At 31.2% G+C, this 16,018-nt stretch overlaps 2 protein-coding genes across 2 annotated transcripts; both read right to left on the reverse strand.

Annotated features, from left to right (window-relative positions):
• Positions 1 to 3,807: 3,807 nt before the first annotated feature.
• Positions 3,808 to 4,782, reverse strand: LOC114746604 (uncharacterized). Its single transcript, XM_028934831.1, has one exon. It carries the CDS (start codon positions 4,780 to 4,782, stop codon positions 3,808 to 3,810), a length of 975 nt encoding a protein of 324 aa, XP_028790664.1.
• A 10,495-nt stretch (positions 4,783 to 15,277) lies between these two features.
• Positions 15,278 to 15,643, reverse strand: LOC114746605 (uncharacterized). Its single transcript, XM_028934832.1, has one exon. It carries the CDS (start codon positions 15,641 to 15,643, stop codon positions 15,278 to 15,280), a length of 366 nt encoding a protein of 121 aa, XP_028790665.1.
• Positions 15,644 to 16,018: the final 375 nt, after the last annotated feature.

Genomic DNA, 16,018 nt, shown 5'->3' on the forward strand with positions numbered 1-16,018 from the left:
TGTTTTTCAACACAAAAACAAATGGCATATAAAAAGGATTTTAATAAAATAGAATAATTTATTAGATTTTATTATAGTAGCTAATAACAAGATTTTTTTATTAATTATAAATGGTTATCATCAAATATATAAAATAGATGTAGATAATATAATATACTCTAATATAATACATATATAATTAAATTATATATCTTATCAATGTTAATTAAAAAATTAAATTAAAAAATATATTTATGAAAAAATTATTTACGATTTAAAATTCAAAATTAGTGCCATAGAAAATTAATATGATATTAAAATATTTTTAAAAATAAAACATTATAAAATAAATAGTAAGACAAATATTTAAAAATTATTTTGTCATAAAAATAGTAATGATTAAAGTTGTCATATATTTTATTTTTATTTTTTAATAATCTATATGTGTATATAGTTATTTGTGTAAAAAAAGATTATATGTATTTAATTTTGCATAATTAGTTAGTATGCTCATTATAGTTCAACTAGTAAAACAGAGCACGTAGACAGAGGTGAGGTGGTAGCGACACGTGGAGGTGAAGTCATAGTGACATGTGGAGGTGGCCGATGGCCGTCACCAATGATAAGGTGGCGGCTAGTGCAGGCACCACGTGGTATTTTAATTTTTTTTCCTTAAAAATTAGATTAGCAATAGAAAAATTCTGTCCATAATTAGTGACAGAGCAAATTTCATCGCTAATGCGATTCCATCACTAATCCAACGTTAATCTGTCGTTAAGTCCATCGTTAAATAAAAATTTCATCACTAATTGAATGTTTTTTGGTAGTGCTTTATGATTGGAATTATTTTTTGATTACGTAATTGCCATGGTGAATATGTAAATAGTTTTTTCTAATTTACGTGACTTGGCAATGTAAATGGCCTTTTTAGTTAGTCAGGGGTGTAGACCATGTGTATTTGTATTTGTAAGTGACAAGCAGCCAAAGGTTAATGACAAGGTGTGTTCCGTCAAATGACATGATAGGTTAGGGTGCAAGAAATGACAAATGAGGGTGCCTGCTCACCCTCACTTGTCATTATAAGCATCTTTACTTATTAATACTTGTATCTTATCATTTACGTGATGTTAAAAGTATGATATAAAGTTATGTTTTATGATATAAAATTATATATATTTTGTTATGATATGATACAAAGTTAGATATGTTATAAACCTATTTTGGTTATAATACGATAAACAAGTTATAAATTTCGATATAAAATCGCTTATCATTGCAAACATCCCGTTGGTCTTTGAATCTTGAGGACACACACACAAAATCAAGTTGACCATACACACAGGCAAAATGACTATCATCTTAATCGTAATCTATCTTTTGTGTCATGTAAATGGCTCCTAGAAACACCTATCATAGGATCAGGTAATTGAAACCCCAGTTGAGTTCAATGCTCCAGGTGATTTACTTCGCAAATCATTATCACATCACGGCCACATCAGCAAGTGCTATATCTATTTTTTGATAATTATCTATTCCAGATGCACTTGTTTACTATAGAAGCTGAACCAGAATACGAGATATATCAAAATACATCAATCCTTGTTACATGTCTAGTCATCAATTTCAACCACTACTTTGGATAAAAACTATACATCAAGACATTCTTTGATGGTTCTCTGGAATATCCAACTTAATTTACCTCAACAATGAAGCGTCCCCATAACTTCTTGTTCCTAGTTTCCATCTTCCCTTTCAGAATATTCAGTCCGAATCCGCGGGTCATTTTGGCTATCTAAGGAAGCCCTCAAAAAGCTTCTGCGCAACAAACAAATCATTAGGTTTATCTCAAGGAATACAGAGAAAGAGACGCATGCAACAGCAGCCATGGCGGAAGCAATGACAAGAAGAGGGAGGCCTCTCAATATAAGCATGGTTTAAATTTTCAAATCTTCTTCATAATGTTCATCTTTCAAATCTTCTTCCTCTTCCACATCTTTAGAAATTCCTGATGAGAATTGACTTTTGTATCCCTCATGCTGATAAGTGAGCATACCTTGATTACAAGTACCACACTCTTCCGTCAAAACTCCTATACCTTGCATCCATATTTTGTGTCATCAAAGTCTTCTATGAAGCAATGAAGCAAGTAAGAAATTCATGCAATTTGAAGCTAGTAACCATCTAAGATATAATAAAAGTTGTCCTAGAATAATATCGATTTTTTGGCTTACAGTCCGGGTCAATTGCAACAGTAGATAATTTACATTACACAAAACCTGTCAAGCAGCATCAATCAAGAAATTTCCTTAGATTCTCAGTGCACGCTAGTTTATTTCAAAGCAGAACAAATCTTATATATAAAACTGTGTCAATGTCAAAAAATAAAAGCAGTTTCTTTTCAAGATATTTACTGTGAAAAGTCCCCAACAAATGAGAAATATAGCATTGATGATTTCTTGACAAACATCAATGGGTAGAAGACATCTATAAGAATATACAAAATAAATCATACCAAAATACGGTGCCCGAGACATCAATAAACATGAGGAATAAGACAACAACTCGGTTTGTCGGCACACATGGTGTGCTTTAAAAAGCAGAACAATCAATGACGATCATGGAATGATGCTCTTTATTTCCCACCTTTGCCATATGTTTGTGTGAATATGAACTTCATTTTTGCCAAAAGATCATTCCATTAGTTTTCTTTGTTTTAAATTTGCTAGTCTTGGAAAGTAAATCCAAATTTTGTATCTTTATATTTGAACTTCTATGTATTATGAATAATTTTGTTGGTTACGAGATATTAGGAATAATTGAGTATAAAAATTTAGCCGCAGTTGAAGTTTTCTTTACTGCTTATTTGAAATTCCATGATTTTTTGTAGGCCATATGTGCTCTTTTATTTTAATCCATATATGATATAAGGCTATATGATTATTTTTGTTATTATATTTTACCATCTTGACGCAGCTGTTTCCAAGAAAATTTTGTGATACTTTTTCTTCGGCCACTTTGTTATTTATTCCAATCATAAGTAAAAACACAAACAAAAAAAGTACGTATTTCTTTTGAAATATTCAATCCTACTATATAGTCGCAGCAAAATTTTAATCAAATTAAAAAAAAACTAGAATTTAAGTCCATAAAACTAATGGGATATTCTCCTTTCCCTAGCTTTCATAACACTGGTGCCATTTTCTTCATCAATAATTGAACATCTTGAAGAGGGGAGGAATTTTAATAAGGTTAAAATGCAAATTAATCCATGAAGTATTTCATCATGGACATTTAACACTATGAATTTTTTTAGGTGTAATGGTAAGCATGAAATTTTTAAAATGCTGCAAAAATATTACATTAAGTCAACTAATGTTGAGCTTTTAACAAACATGCCAATCAAGAAAATATTGCAAAAATACAAATAAAATCTTCAAAATAGTGCAAAAATTCATGTGGATTCTTGCACCATTTTCTTGACCTAAATATTTGCTAACGGTCAACATTAATTGACTTAATGACCATGATATTTTTGCACTATTCTAAAAATTTTATGTATATTTGTATCTAAAAAAAGTTTCTAGCGTTAAATGTCCATGAAAAAATACATTATTGGTAGATTTGCACTTTAATCCATTTCAATAATGGAATTGGACTCTTGACGTTCCTATCTTGATCGAGGAAGGCTTCTTATGATTGCACCTGTAATCAATCAAAAACAATAATTCTATAATAATATTGCTTGAACATATATAAAAAGTTTGATATCAAACTCAACTATAACTATTTGCTCAAGGTTCAACACTTACCCAGCTTATTGCTCATTTCTCATGTTTCATACACGAAACCTTTGGCCCCAGCTCCACATGAGCGAAGAGTATTAGAATAAGGAATTAAACTCATATATTCGTTAACTTCCAATTCACCAATCTTTTCAAGTCTTTTTCCTCTTGCCCCAATCAAATCATACACATACACATCCCCGCTCCTTAAAACAATCACTAAAGAATCTCCATTCATTATTGTAAACTCATCAACATAAGAATCAATCTCCAATCCCATCTCATCTAAACTTGAAGACGACAAGAACATTGACCAAGAAGCCGATTCTAAATCTGTCAAAACCCATATAGTAAAAACAGTACGACCCAGTAAATGCACCACACAAATAGACTCAGCATTTGAGGTTCCAGCCTTACCCCACTTGAAAATACATATCTCATACTTGTAAGTGCTGAGCTCGTACCCAATTTTCGCAAGTTCTTCTGGAAAATTAACCCTTTTTGTCACTCCAGTTTCAAAGTTGTATGATGACATATAATGATATTTTTCAGTATGATCGGAGTTATCCCGATATGAGGCAAAGTAAATATTCCCTTTGTAAAACACATGGGAGCCATAAATCAGACTCTCACCATCATCCATAGATAAGCTTCCTCTCTCTTTCCACACAACTTCTTTTGGCATATAAACTTTGCACACAAATTCCGTTGATGCCCCTTGGCGTGGATTTTTGTCAAAATAAATTAATTGAAACTCCTCAGTATTATGGTTCCACACAAAGGCAAATTCGAGTACTCGGTAATAACAATGTTTGAGCAATAAGCATGCTGGGGAAGCAATGGTGAAGCAAGAGTGTGTTGCAGGGTTACATATAAATAATACTAGTTCTGGTAAGATCAAGCAAAGTAGCAGCCCATTGCTAGAAGCAACGATTCTTATTGACCTTTCATCAAGAAATTGAAGAAACGCTTTGGGAATACCCAAAGAAGATGATGTCTTATTTCCAGGTAATCTGTGCATCTCTGTTTTTTGACGCTGTGTGTGAGGGTATTCTCTAGAAATAAATATTCCTTCAATGAAAAGGGAACAGTCTCCTTTTAGCATCATGTTTTGAGCTTGCTTAAATGCAAATTTGCATTGCTTGTGAAACTGGATAAAGATTTGGAACATGACTTAAACTTGAAGATTGATTTTGCAGGTAACCATGAAAATATTTCATATATCACATCTTCGGGTAGTGCCATCTAACCTTGATCTGCAGCATACATAATCATAAGTTTTTCATAAATAAATAGTTGGGAATATGGATAAAATATCGCCATTATTATCAATGAATATCCTTCTGTATAATTCAAATCAAGTTATAGGGTTCATGATTTAATATTTCAATTCATTGAGTTGTTACCGTCGGAATAAATTTAAATTTTTAAAATTTGATATGGTTAATTAATATGTTCAATTAGCATATACAATCTCTAATAATCTAAGAAAACTATCAACATGAAGCCACTGCCCGGATGATGAGGACAGGATTGGGTATGGTAAGCAAGGATTCAAGTTCTCCCAGCATATAGAAAAGGACTATAAATATAGAAAATAATTTTTATGCCGAAACATAACATTGGAAATTTAAACATTAAACTTAATGCCTTAAAAAGGAAAAGGAAAAAGAGAGAGAGAGAGAAACAAGATGTTTTCGTTGTGTATATCACTTTTTTTTGGGCTTCTCATCAAACAAATACTCCTCCGGTTCTAAATATAAAAACATTATAATACTCATCGAAAAGCCTTCAAGAAACATATTCATCAAAGAAGCATAAGAAGATATGAAACCAGCATAAATATGATTGAATCAATGTGCACAGGGTTAAGAGAGAAGTGTTTTCTATGCTTACCTATTAATTACTGCAATAGGAGATGCTGAGAGCAATTCTTCGTTCTCACAATCCAGAAATTGATCCGCTTATATATAGAGAGTATCACAATTAATGGTAAATTAGTTAGATCACAAAGCAGGCAAACGGGTAAAAACAATCCTAAAAAGAAGGATCTGATTGCAAAATCTCAGTCTCGATTAGTTGATTACCCGGATACAGTTAGAAAAAGGGCCGAACATAATGTGACCCAAAGATTTTTCTGTTGACGATAAAATTTGTATTTAAGTTATGTTATCATTATTTTTGAGAGTATTCTATCTGACACCCTTATAAAAAATAATATTTCAAGACTTTTATAATTATTCATTTTCAGGTTTGATTGATTTTTTTATTTTCTTTTGAATTCTTCTGTGATTCTTTAGAAAATAATATGTATTTTGAATTGATAATGAAAATTAATTAGTCGATAATCCTTAAGAACTGATGTAACTAATTAAAATTCAAGAATTTTTAAGGCCCAAGACATGTCCTTTGCATAAAAAGAAAAAGCGAGAACTAAATGCAGAAATTAGATGAGCAAATTTCATACTATATCATATTGAATTTAAGATCAATTTAAATATAATTTATGGTTGAAGTTATATTAGGATTCCCAAAAAGCGTATTTAATGGAGATGTATATTAAATAAATTTTAAAATATAATGCTTATGTTACGATTTGAATTATTTACCCATGAAAACAATTATACACACACACATGAGAACTAGTTTATTTTTCTTTTTTTGAAAAAATAAAATATATATTGTTGAGTCATGATTATATGACATAGTTGTTATCAAACATAATTGAAGATAATGAAAATGAACTATCTTTTGTTGGGAAAAAAATGAACTCTCTTTTTCTTGTTGTAACCACAATTGTAAAACTTGTGTATTGACTGTTCGGATTTAACATTTTTATGTTTCTATGTTACAAAATCGTGTTAATTTACTCTTAAACTTTAATAGCTATAAACTCAGCTAAATTCATGAAGTAACTCCCCGAATTTACCTTTTTAAAAGTTGAGTGAGTCAAACATATATTGAGTAGAATTTGATTTATAGAATGTGTGGGAAGGCCCAATCTAAAAAATAAAAATTAAAAGACAAAAAGTAATATTAATACAACTTTGAATTTCATAGAAATTTCTATGTCGAGCACAATATATTGATGGATTTAATTTTAATGATTTGATACTTTCTCATGATATTTCTTTATTTTTAAAAGGAATCATTTTCTGTGATTTCCCTATTAAATTTTCATTTTGAATTTTTTTTTGCTTTTATAATATCATCAATTTTTATCAAAATGCTTTTCAATGACTTAAATTTCAAATATATTTAATCAAATCGTTGCCATTTTTTATATTTTAATCATTTAATCATATATTTTTAATAATTATTTATTGATAAAGGTGAGTTGATAAACTCTGATGAGTCTACAATACGAGTTTATGTCTATCACAAGTTTACTTAAACTTATGAGTTTGACAATTTTAATTTTAACTAATCCTGCAAGAGTTGGCAAAAAAAATCAGTAAGACATGAGATAACACTAATAAAGATAATGTAAAAATTTCACACAAAAATACTTTTAGACTTTTAATTAAATTAATTTTATTCACATTCCATTTATAAACATTTTTCACAACCAATATGAGTTTTTTTTTAAAAGAAGAAACAATAAAATTGAGGGCGGAAATTAAAGCTAAAATCAAACTGAAAAATAGGAGGATGATGCATGAAGATTAAAAGCATTTGCATGGATTATGCTCTAGTTAATAATAAAAGATAGAGAGAGAATATTTAAAATATTTGAGAATTTCTGAATTTGATATTTTAGATGCTTATTTGAAATTATTTCATTAATCCACAAAGTTACAGTAATAACACAGAGAGCGGGTGTGTATTTTAAAAAAAAAATTAATTTAATATTTCATATGCTTATTAGAAATTATTTCTTCTTAGACTTTTAACGCGGCATGCCGTATGACCTGCTTCCAACCTTCATTTTAAATAGATAATGTTCACAATTTGAAGAATCACGGTTTAGGTTCTTATAGAAAGAAGTATCTATATTTAGTACCAACAATCCCTTGAATATGCTACCTGTATTTAGCCCCAAAAGGAAAAAAAAAAAAGAAAAAGAAAAAAGATGTGAGTTCCTTTTAAAATTTTAATTTTATGTGCTAGAAAATATACGCATGTTTGTGAAAAACTCAATATATTTTTTTTTGTTACAAAATTCAACATTACAATCAGCCACCTTATTTAAATTTAGAAAATTTCCAAGCCCACAGACGTTACTTCATATTCACTGAGAAAATAAAAATAAACTCAAATAATCCCTATTCATATGCTAATTATTAATAAAGTCTAATGACTCCCCATTTTCCTCATAGAACGATAACAACACTATTTGTGAAAAGCTTTGGGATCTTTCTGCCTCACCTTCCTACCATATGCAAACTCTTCTCCTTCCAAAGAGGTTGATTGAAGTTTTAGAGAAGACTAGCATGAGCTTTTTTGGGGGAAGGAGAAGTGGAGGGAGACAAGAAGCTACATCTTATTTCCTGCAAACAAGTAACCATAGACAAGAAAGCTGGTGGATTGGGTCTCAAAAACTTGAGAAAACAAACACTTTGCAAAGAAACGTGCTAATGCGTCTCCTACGTACCTGGAGGGCTGTATGTCATCTTTGGGATTGTTTCAGCGAGGGCCTCAGTATGAAGATTGGTAATGGGGAGAGTACCTCGTTTTGGTTTGACAACTGGTCTGTGTTGAATACCTCACTGATTGATTTGATTCGAGGACAGGAAGCACAAGTTAATATGAATGAGAAAGTGGCAGATTATGTGACGTCTTGGGGAGAATGGGACTGGAAGGAACTCAGGTATTGGTTTACCCCTAACATTGTTGAGAAACTTATGTGCGCTCACCCCCCTGGGTGAGGAGAGAGGAGAGGATAAATACTCTTGGATACAATCCTTGGATAGTAGCTTTACTGTGAATTCTAACTATTCTTTTCTTTCTGCAGGTACTCAACACCAGGGAGACATCTTGTGGAAGTCAATTTGAAGGTGGCAAGTTTCAGAAAAAATCAAGACCTTCATGTGCTCTTTGCACATGAAAGAATACACGCAGCAAAACTCAGGAAACAAAGCGGAATAACAAATATAGCTATGTGTCCTCTTGGTTGTGAAAAGGAAGAAACAAGCATGTAACTTCTTAGTGATTGCTCTAATGCACGATGTCATTGGCAGAATGTGGTTTCAAATGTTGATTGGGAAAAATTCAACAGCTTAAATGGTTCTCAATAGATTAGGTGGAATTTGAAAAAGGAAGTAGGACAGGATTACACACAAAAAATCCAATGGGTTTGTCTATTTGGTTATGTATGTTGGGATATTTGGGTGTCGCGGTTTAACAAAGTCGTTGATCCATCCTTTACAGAAGCGAACTAGAATCCTAACTCCAGCTTTTACAGGGCCAGTTGGGATCATGATACAATGCTCAACTATGACTTTTATAGCAATACAAGGGTCAATTACATAACGATGGCAGGGATCGGGAAGATGCTATGAAGTTGGAAGTAGATGGATCAGTCTTATCTAATGGTGGTAGTGGCTGTGGAGGAGCAATTTGGGACAATAAGGGCAACTGGATAATGGGATTCAAATGCAACCTCATCAACATGCCGCCAACAGCGGCAGAATTAATTGGCATTATTCATGGGTTGAATCTTTATTAGGCAAAGGTGTTTTAGGAATTTTTTTTTTTTACCCTGATTGTATTGAAGCCATTAACTTTGATGCTGTGATTTTTCTCATCCTTTTAGGGATATAATAAAGGACAGTATGATGGTTTTCCATAGGGATTGGCAAGTTCAGATTAATCACACTTCACACTATTTAGAGAGAAATTTTTGTACTCTTGATCAACCTCCACCTCTTGTTCAGTAGAAGGAGGAATTGGATGATGGAAATTAGTCCTGTCATTATCTTTTGATTTGACTTCAATTGAATAGAATTTATATTTTATAAAAAAAAGGGCTTTAGTGTCATACGTCATTAATCTATGCATTTGAAAATCTTCCACATCAATTAATATCAATATAATAGAATATTAATATATATGTAATTTATGAATAAAAAACTCAGACATAATAAAATCAGTTTTTTATTAAATCAGAACGATGCTGACTAATGGGAAAAAATCATAAGAGAATGAAGTAGATCCATCAGCATAATCTCAAAAATAATATTAAAACAATTTAAAAATATGGTAAAATTTCAAGAAAAAAATTCCTCAAATTAACATTTTGGGAAAATGACCAGAAAATACTTTGTGAAAATCAAAAAGACAAGAAGGGAATCTAAATACGTAAAATGCCCAAATGGTCATAAGGTATGAATAACGAATTTTCAAATTTTGCTAGAGTGACTAAAATACCCATAAACTGAGAGAAAAATAGCTAGAGGTGAAAATATCAAAACAAAGCAAGACGTTGAAACAACATGCAAATGATGAAAGTTGAAAAGAGAAAGCTTGAAGCAACACATCTAAAGCTGAAAAGAGAGAAGTATGAGTCATCTATCTTTCTAAATGATGTTATCTTACTCCTCTGACTATCATTGTTCTACAGACATTGTTTATTTGGGTAGATTTTGTTGATGGGTAAGTGGGTTTATTGCGAGGAAATGAAGGTGTGACATTATATAAGTGAGTAGAGGCTAATGGTGGGGTTTGGGTTCTTCATTTTTGTAGTTTTTTCATGATCAGATAGGGCGAGTTTATTGATGAGGAGGGCTAAGGTTGTGTATTTGATAAGGATGGGAGATTGACGTATCGGAAATGAAAAAGCAATGGCAAACGATTGCATGGCCATGAGGATTGCGTGCAAATGATAAGCATAAGGTGGTTATTGAAGTTCTTAATGGAAGAAGAGTGTGTGTATTCGATGCCACGTATGTTGATGAAAATTGATTGTTGGAAAAATAAAATATTGATTTATGGTTGTTTGTTGCGAGTTGTGAATCCCATTACATATTTTGTAAATTGTGTGCAAATGAATTAAGAACCGGTTGTACAACTCATTATGAGAATTGTCATTTTCATTTTGCAAATTTTTATTAAATTACATATTTAGTAAAATTGTGTGCGAATAGATTAAAAATAGTTTAAAATAATTAAGTTGCAAATCTCCTGAAGACAGGTTGCAAATCTCATTAAAAAAATGATAAATTTCACTACGGAAGTTGTGAATTACAGTACATGTTTAGTAAAATTATGTGCAAATAGATTAAAATAAGTTACAAATTCATTACGAGAATTGTCATTTTTATTTCACAAGTTGTTATTCACATTACATGTCAATGGTTCCAAAAAAATAAGTTGCAAATCTTTTGAAAATATGTTGCAAATCCCATTAAGAAAGCAGTAAATTTCATTACCCAAGTTGTGAATACATTATATGTTTAGTAAAATTGTGTATAAATAGATTAAGAACAAGTTGCAAAACTCGTTACAAGAATTGTTGTTTTCATTTTGCAGGTTATTATTCACATTACATGTTTAGTAAAATTGTGTGCAAATGGATTAAAAATGATTCTTAATAAATAAGTTGCAAATCCCTTGAAAACATATTGCAAATCCCAAGAAAGTGGTAAATTTTACTTCGCAAGTTGTGAATCCCATTATATGTTTAGTAAAATTGTATGCAAATGGATTAAGAACAAGTTACAAAACTCGTTACAAGAATCGTCACTTTCACTTCGCAAATTGTTATTAACGTTATATATTTAGTAAAATTGTGTGTAAATAGATTAAAAATGGTTTCAAATAAACATGTTGTTAATCCTCTAAAAACAGACTGCAAATCCCATTAAGAAAGTAGTAAATTTTGCTATGCAAGTTGTGAATCCCATTACTTAACTATAGTAAGGAATGTGTTGCAGAATTTAGGAGAAAAGTCATGTGGTATGGCTAGTTAATCATGATCTCAATTCAAGCAAGAAGAAGTATTGAGCATGCTTGAAGTACATCATAATAAACATGTTAATTAACAGTAACTTTCCGAACCCCACTATTAGCTTCTACTCACTTATGTAATGCCGCACGTTCATTTCCCCTCCTATTACAAGACGCTCACCCATAAGTAAAATCCACTGATAAAACCCAATTTTTATACATTTTATCCCACATTAATTTAGGATTTAAATGATAATTTTGAGCTTAAATGAACTTTTTATGCATTATTGAATTAATTGGTTGATTTTTGGATTTTGCATAAAAATTGAGATTTTGGATTAAAAATATAAATATTTTGTGATTTCTTATTTTTGACTTTGAATTAATTTTTCTATTTCTTTGGAAACAAGTCTCATATTTTTAGAAAGATTATTTTGCAATTTCTTGCCTAATTTTTGTGCATATCTAATAGTTAATTTTGATAGAGATTATATTGTATTTGTATATAATCTGCATTAATAGATGCATTTAAATTCTTGTAGGTCAAGAAAGAGCATATGGGAAATCTAATGGCACAAGATTGTTTCTTGGAATTTAAGCATAATCCAATGGCTAATATCAAGTGGGTCAATTAAATACTAATGGGCTTGAGCTTTGGATCCGTAAAAATTTCCTTTTCCCTCATTATACTATTTTCCTTATTTTTGGAGGAGGGAGGCACGCCTAAAGATGACACTCTTTCCTTCTCCATACACACCCACGGAAGAACTCAACGCCTACTCCATCTCTTACCAATAAATATTCATTGTTCTCCATCCCTCCAGTCACGCCACTTCTCGATTATCCACCCAACATCACTTTCACTATTCATTGCGTCACACACCCATGAATTGCACTAAGGAGCTTGGAGGAGGAGACAATTTGATGGAAGCTTAAGCTTATAGGGAGGCAACTTGAGAGGAGCATGGAGGAGACTAGAGCCTTGGGCTAGCACTTGAAGACCACAAGGGAGTGATGTTCCATTTATCTTTTTAATTCAAGGACTTGAAATTGTTTAGTTTTAAATGAGTTCAAGTTGTATTTTTGTTGAGACAATTTAGTTCTAGATTGTCAATTTTATTCTTGGATTGAATTGATATTTGGATCTTATTTGTGCCGAGACACTTGTTTGAATTTATGTTTGGAACCTTTGCATTGTTAATTGAATTTATAATTGAGTTTTCATTATGAGTTTAATTATCAATGTGGTTTGAATTACAAAATTTGGGTTCTTTTGCCTCTTAATTGTTTAATTAAGTTGGCTAATTGTCTAATTGTTTAATTGGATAATTTCAAACATAATTTCCAGAATTAATTGAGTTATTTTTTATTGGTTTTAATAAGTTTAATTAACCAACCTTATACTGTTATGAGTTCTCTAATAGTTTAAGGGTTTTTGAAATTGAGGGTTCCCTTTGTTTCAAATAGGTGATTAAGTTTATTAATTCCACTCTCCTATCACTTCCCTTTGGTCTAATTAACTAATTAAGGTTATGAAGATTAAATCCATGCAAATCCTAAGTTGTCCCCTCTACCTTACTTGAAAAGAACTTTTCCATTTTTACTTGTTAATTCTCTTTGCTTTCTAATTAATTTTCTTTATTAATTATTTTTATTTTCCTTCAAAAAAACCCCCCAAAAATTGCATTGCATTTATTTAGTTTAATTTAATTTTCATATAGATTTTAGGACATTTGCATTTTCCATTTAGGATTAGAATTTTGCATTTTAGTTTAGGTCCAATTTATTGCATTTTTTTATCACCTGAATTTTTACCTAAAGAAACCCATAAATTGCTCATTGGAAGTAATGACCTAGGTCGATCCTAACTACAAATCAATTAGGACCTAGTTTAATTGAGTGCTTTAACGACAGAAGCATCATCATCCACCCAAATGAACAATATCTGTAGAATGATGATAGTTGAAGGAGTAAGATAACAGCATTTAGAAAGATAAATGACTCATACTTCTCTCTTTTCAGCTCTGGATGTGTTGCTTTAAGCCTTCTTTTTTCAGTTTTCATTATTCGCATGTTGTTTCAACGTCTTGCTCTGTTTTGAGTATTTTCACCTTCAGCTGTTTTTCTCTCACTTCATGGGCATTTTAGTCATTCTAGCAAAATTTGAATATTTCAAATTCATACCTCATGATCATTTGGGCATTTTACTCATTTAGATTCTCTTCTTGTCTTTTTGATTTTCACAATGTATTTTCTAGTCATTTTCCCTAACATTTTTCAATTCAGGCACCTAATATTTTAAAATGATATAGAAAGAAGTAAATCCAAATTGGAATTTTGAAATTCAAGAAAAATAACAAAAATTCCCTTTTATGAATAATAATTTATTTAGAAATAACAAGTTTTGATTGTGAAATAATAAGTTACAATTTGGGATTAATAACAAGTTGTTTCAATGGGATTAGGGGGCATTTTTGTCATTTTATTTGAATTTCAAAATTTTAATTTTAATTAACTTTTTTTAGATGCTGAATTAGAAAATATTCTTTTTATGGACCTTTCCCAAAAAAATGTTATAGAACCAAAATAATAATCTCCGAATCAAGCGAAGCTATTGTAGCAACTCCGCTTAAAGACAAGTCGGAGGAAGATTTTCAACCTTCTCACTTGGAGAAGAGGGTTCAGTTTTTTAATCCGAATCCGAATCTCACAACCAATCCCCAATAGTAGGAGGCGGTGGGAGGGTTCCATACGGCAAGGGCCAACAACCATCGCAGTGGCGGCTTTTTGGGCGATGAATTGAAGGACAAAGATTTTGAGGCGACAATGACAGAATTTGGTGTTGGGGTTCTTTTGAGTAAGGAAGAGGTGAAGAAAGAAGCCATTGTTTCTTTTGTGTTGTTAAGGCAAGTTTAGAATGAGGAGTTATACATACACACATAAACGAGGAACTCGGATGCACTGTATTAATTTCCTGTAGCATATCATATCGCATCTATCTAACTTAATCGATCCGATTCAAATATAAAAACATGCAAAATCAATAAGATTAAAATATTAAATTAATTTGGCTAAAGTATACATTTAATCCTTTAACTTTAAAAAGTATACATTTGGTCCTTTAACTCTAAAATTATTAGGTTTCAATGATGATTTTTGTAACAATTTTGGATGTTTTGAAAATTAAATATATTAGTATTTGAAAATATTTTATCAACATTTCAGATCTTAATGTCATTTTTTTTAAAAAAAAATTAGGATTAAAAGACTAAAAGTATACTTTTTAAAGTTAAGGGATCAAATTGAAACATATAAAATTAAAGAACCAAGTGTATATTTTAGTGAATTAATTTATACATTAAATAAGAAAATTACAAGTATGAATTAATGAAAATAAAAAGGGTTAATATATATATATATATATATATTTTGATACACCTGAAAGCAAATGAACAAAACAGGAAACCAGACCAGAGAAAGAAGGGCTAAGTAATATCCAAGGACGCTATACACTCCAGCACTGATTCCTTGTTCAGAATCTGAAGTCCAACATCTCCTTGCAGCGCCTTCTTTGCTAATGCATGTGCCATGTTATTAGAGTCTCCGCTGATTACTTGCAGCTCCACCTTTCATTCCCTTTTCATCATGTTCTTGATTTCAGAAATCACGTTCCAGTCCTCATGGAGGGGATTTTCTGCACCAGTAATAACCTGAAGAGCTTCAGCTGAGTCGCTTCGTAAAGTAATGTCTCTTTCTACCAGGTCCCAGGCTCGCTTTAACCCCAACAAGCACCCCCAAAGTTCCGCCGTAAGGTGATCATCTTGTTCCAGTTTTTGAGTGAACCCTTCAATGACTACCTGCGCCGTATTCATGATAATTCCTCCGCAAGCAGCTTTTCGGTGCACGCAGGAGAAGGCTCCATCGACTTCTACGGCAAATTTAGTATTCCTATTGTCTTCATTTAAAGGGGTCACTAACTCTTGTGATGTGTTCATGGTTACACCACTAAAAAAGTTAATATAATTTTTTGTCTTTGAAATTTGGATTGTTTTTGTTTCAATCCATTTAATTTCAAACTTGTAGTTTTAGTTTCCAAAATTTAATCTGTTTTAAAATGTTAGTTCTTGGATTTATTTTTGTTTTAATTTATTTAATTTCAAATTTATAGTTTAGTTCCTAAAATTTAATTTGTTTTAAAATATTAGTTCTGTATCGAAATTTGTTGCAGTGAAATGATGATGTGGACTTACGGAATAGGTACAGTGCACGGTCGGTAACTTTAAAAATAAAAAAAATAAAAAATGAAGCAAGTATCACGGATGTACAGCAGCACAACTAGAAGAAGGTCATCACGACAGTTGAAAATAAAT

This window comes from Neltuma alba, unplaced genomic scaffold, assembly GCF_004799145.2.
Source record: "Neltuma alba isolate B1F8T4 unplaced genomic scaffold, ASM479914v2 tig00005074_pilon, whole genome shotgun sequence".
Classification (NCBI taxonomy): domain Eukaryota; kingdom Viridiplantae; phylum Streptophyta; class Magnoliopsida; order Fabales; family Fabaceae; genus Neltuma; species Neltuma alba.

Coding starts and splice junctions, on each gene's coding strand:
- LOC114746604 (XM_028934831.1), bottom strand. CDS start 4,782: ATGCACAGATTACCTGGAAATAAGACATCATCTTCTTTGGGTATTCCC.
- LOC114746605 (XM_028934832.1), bottom strand. CDS start 15,643: ATGAACACATCACAAGAGTTAGTGACCCCTTTAAATGAAGACAATAGG.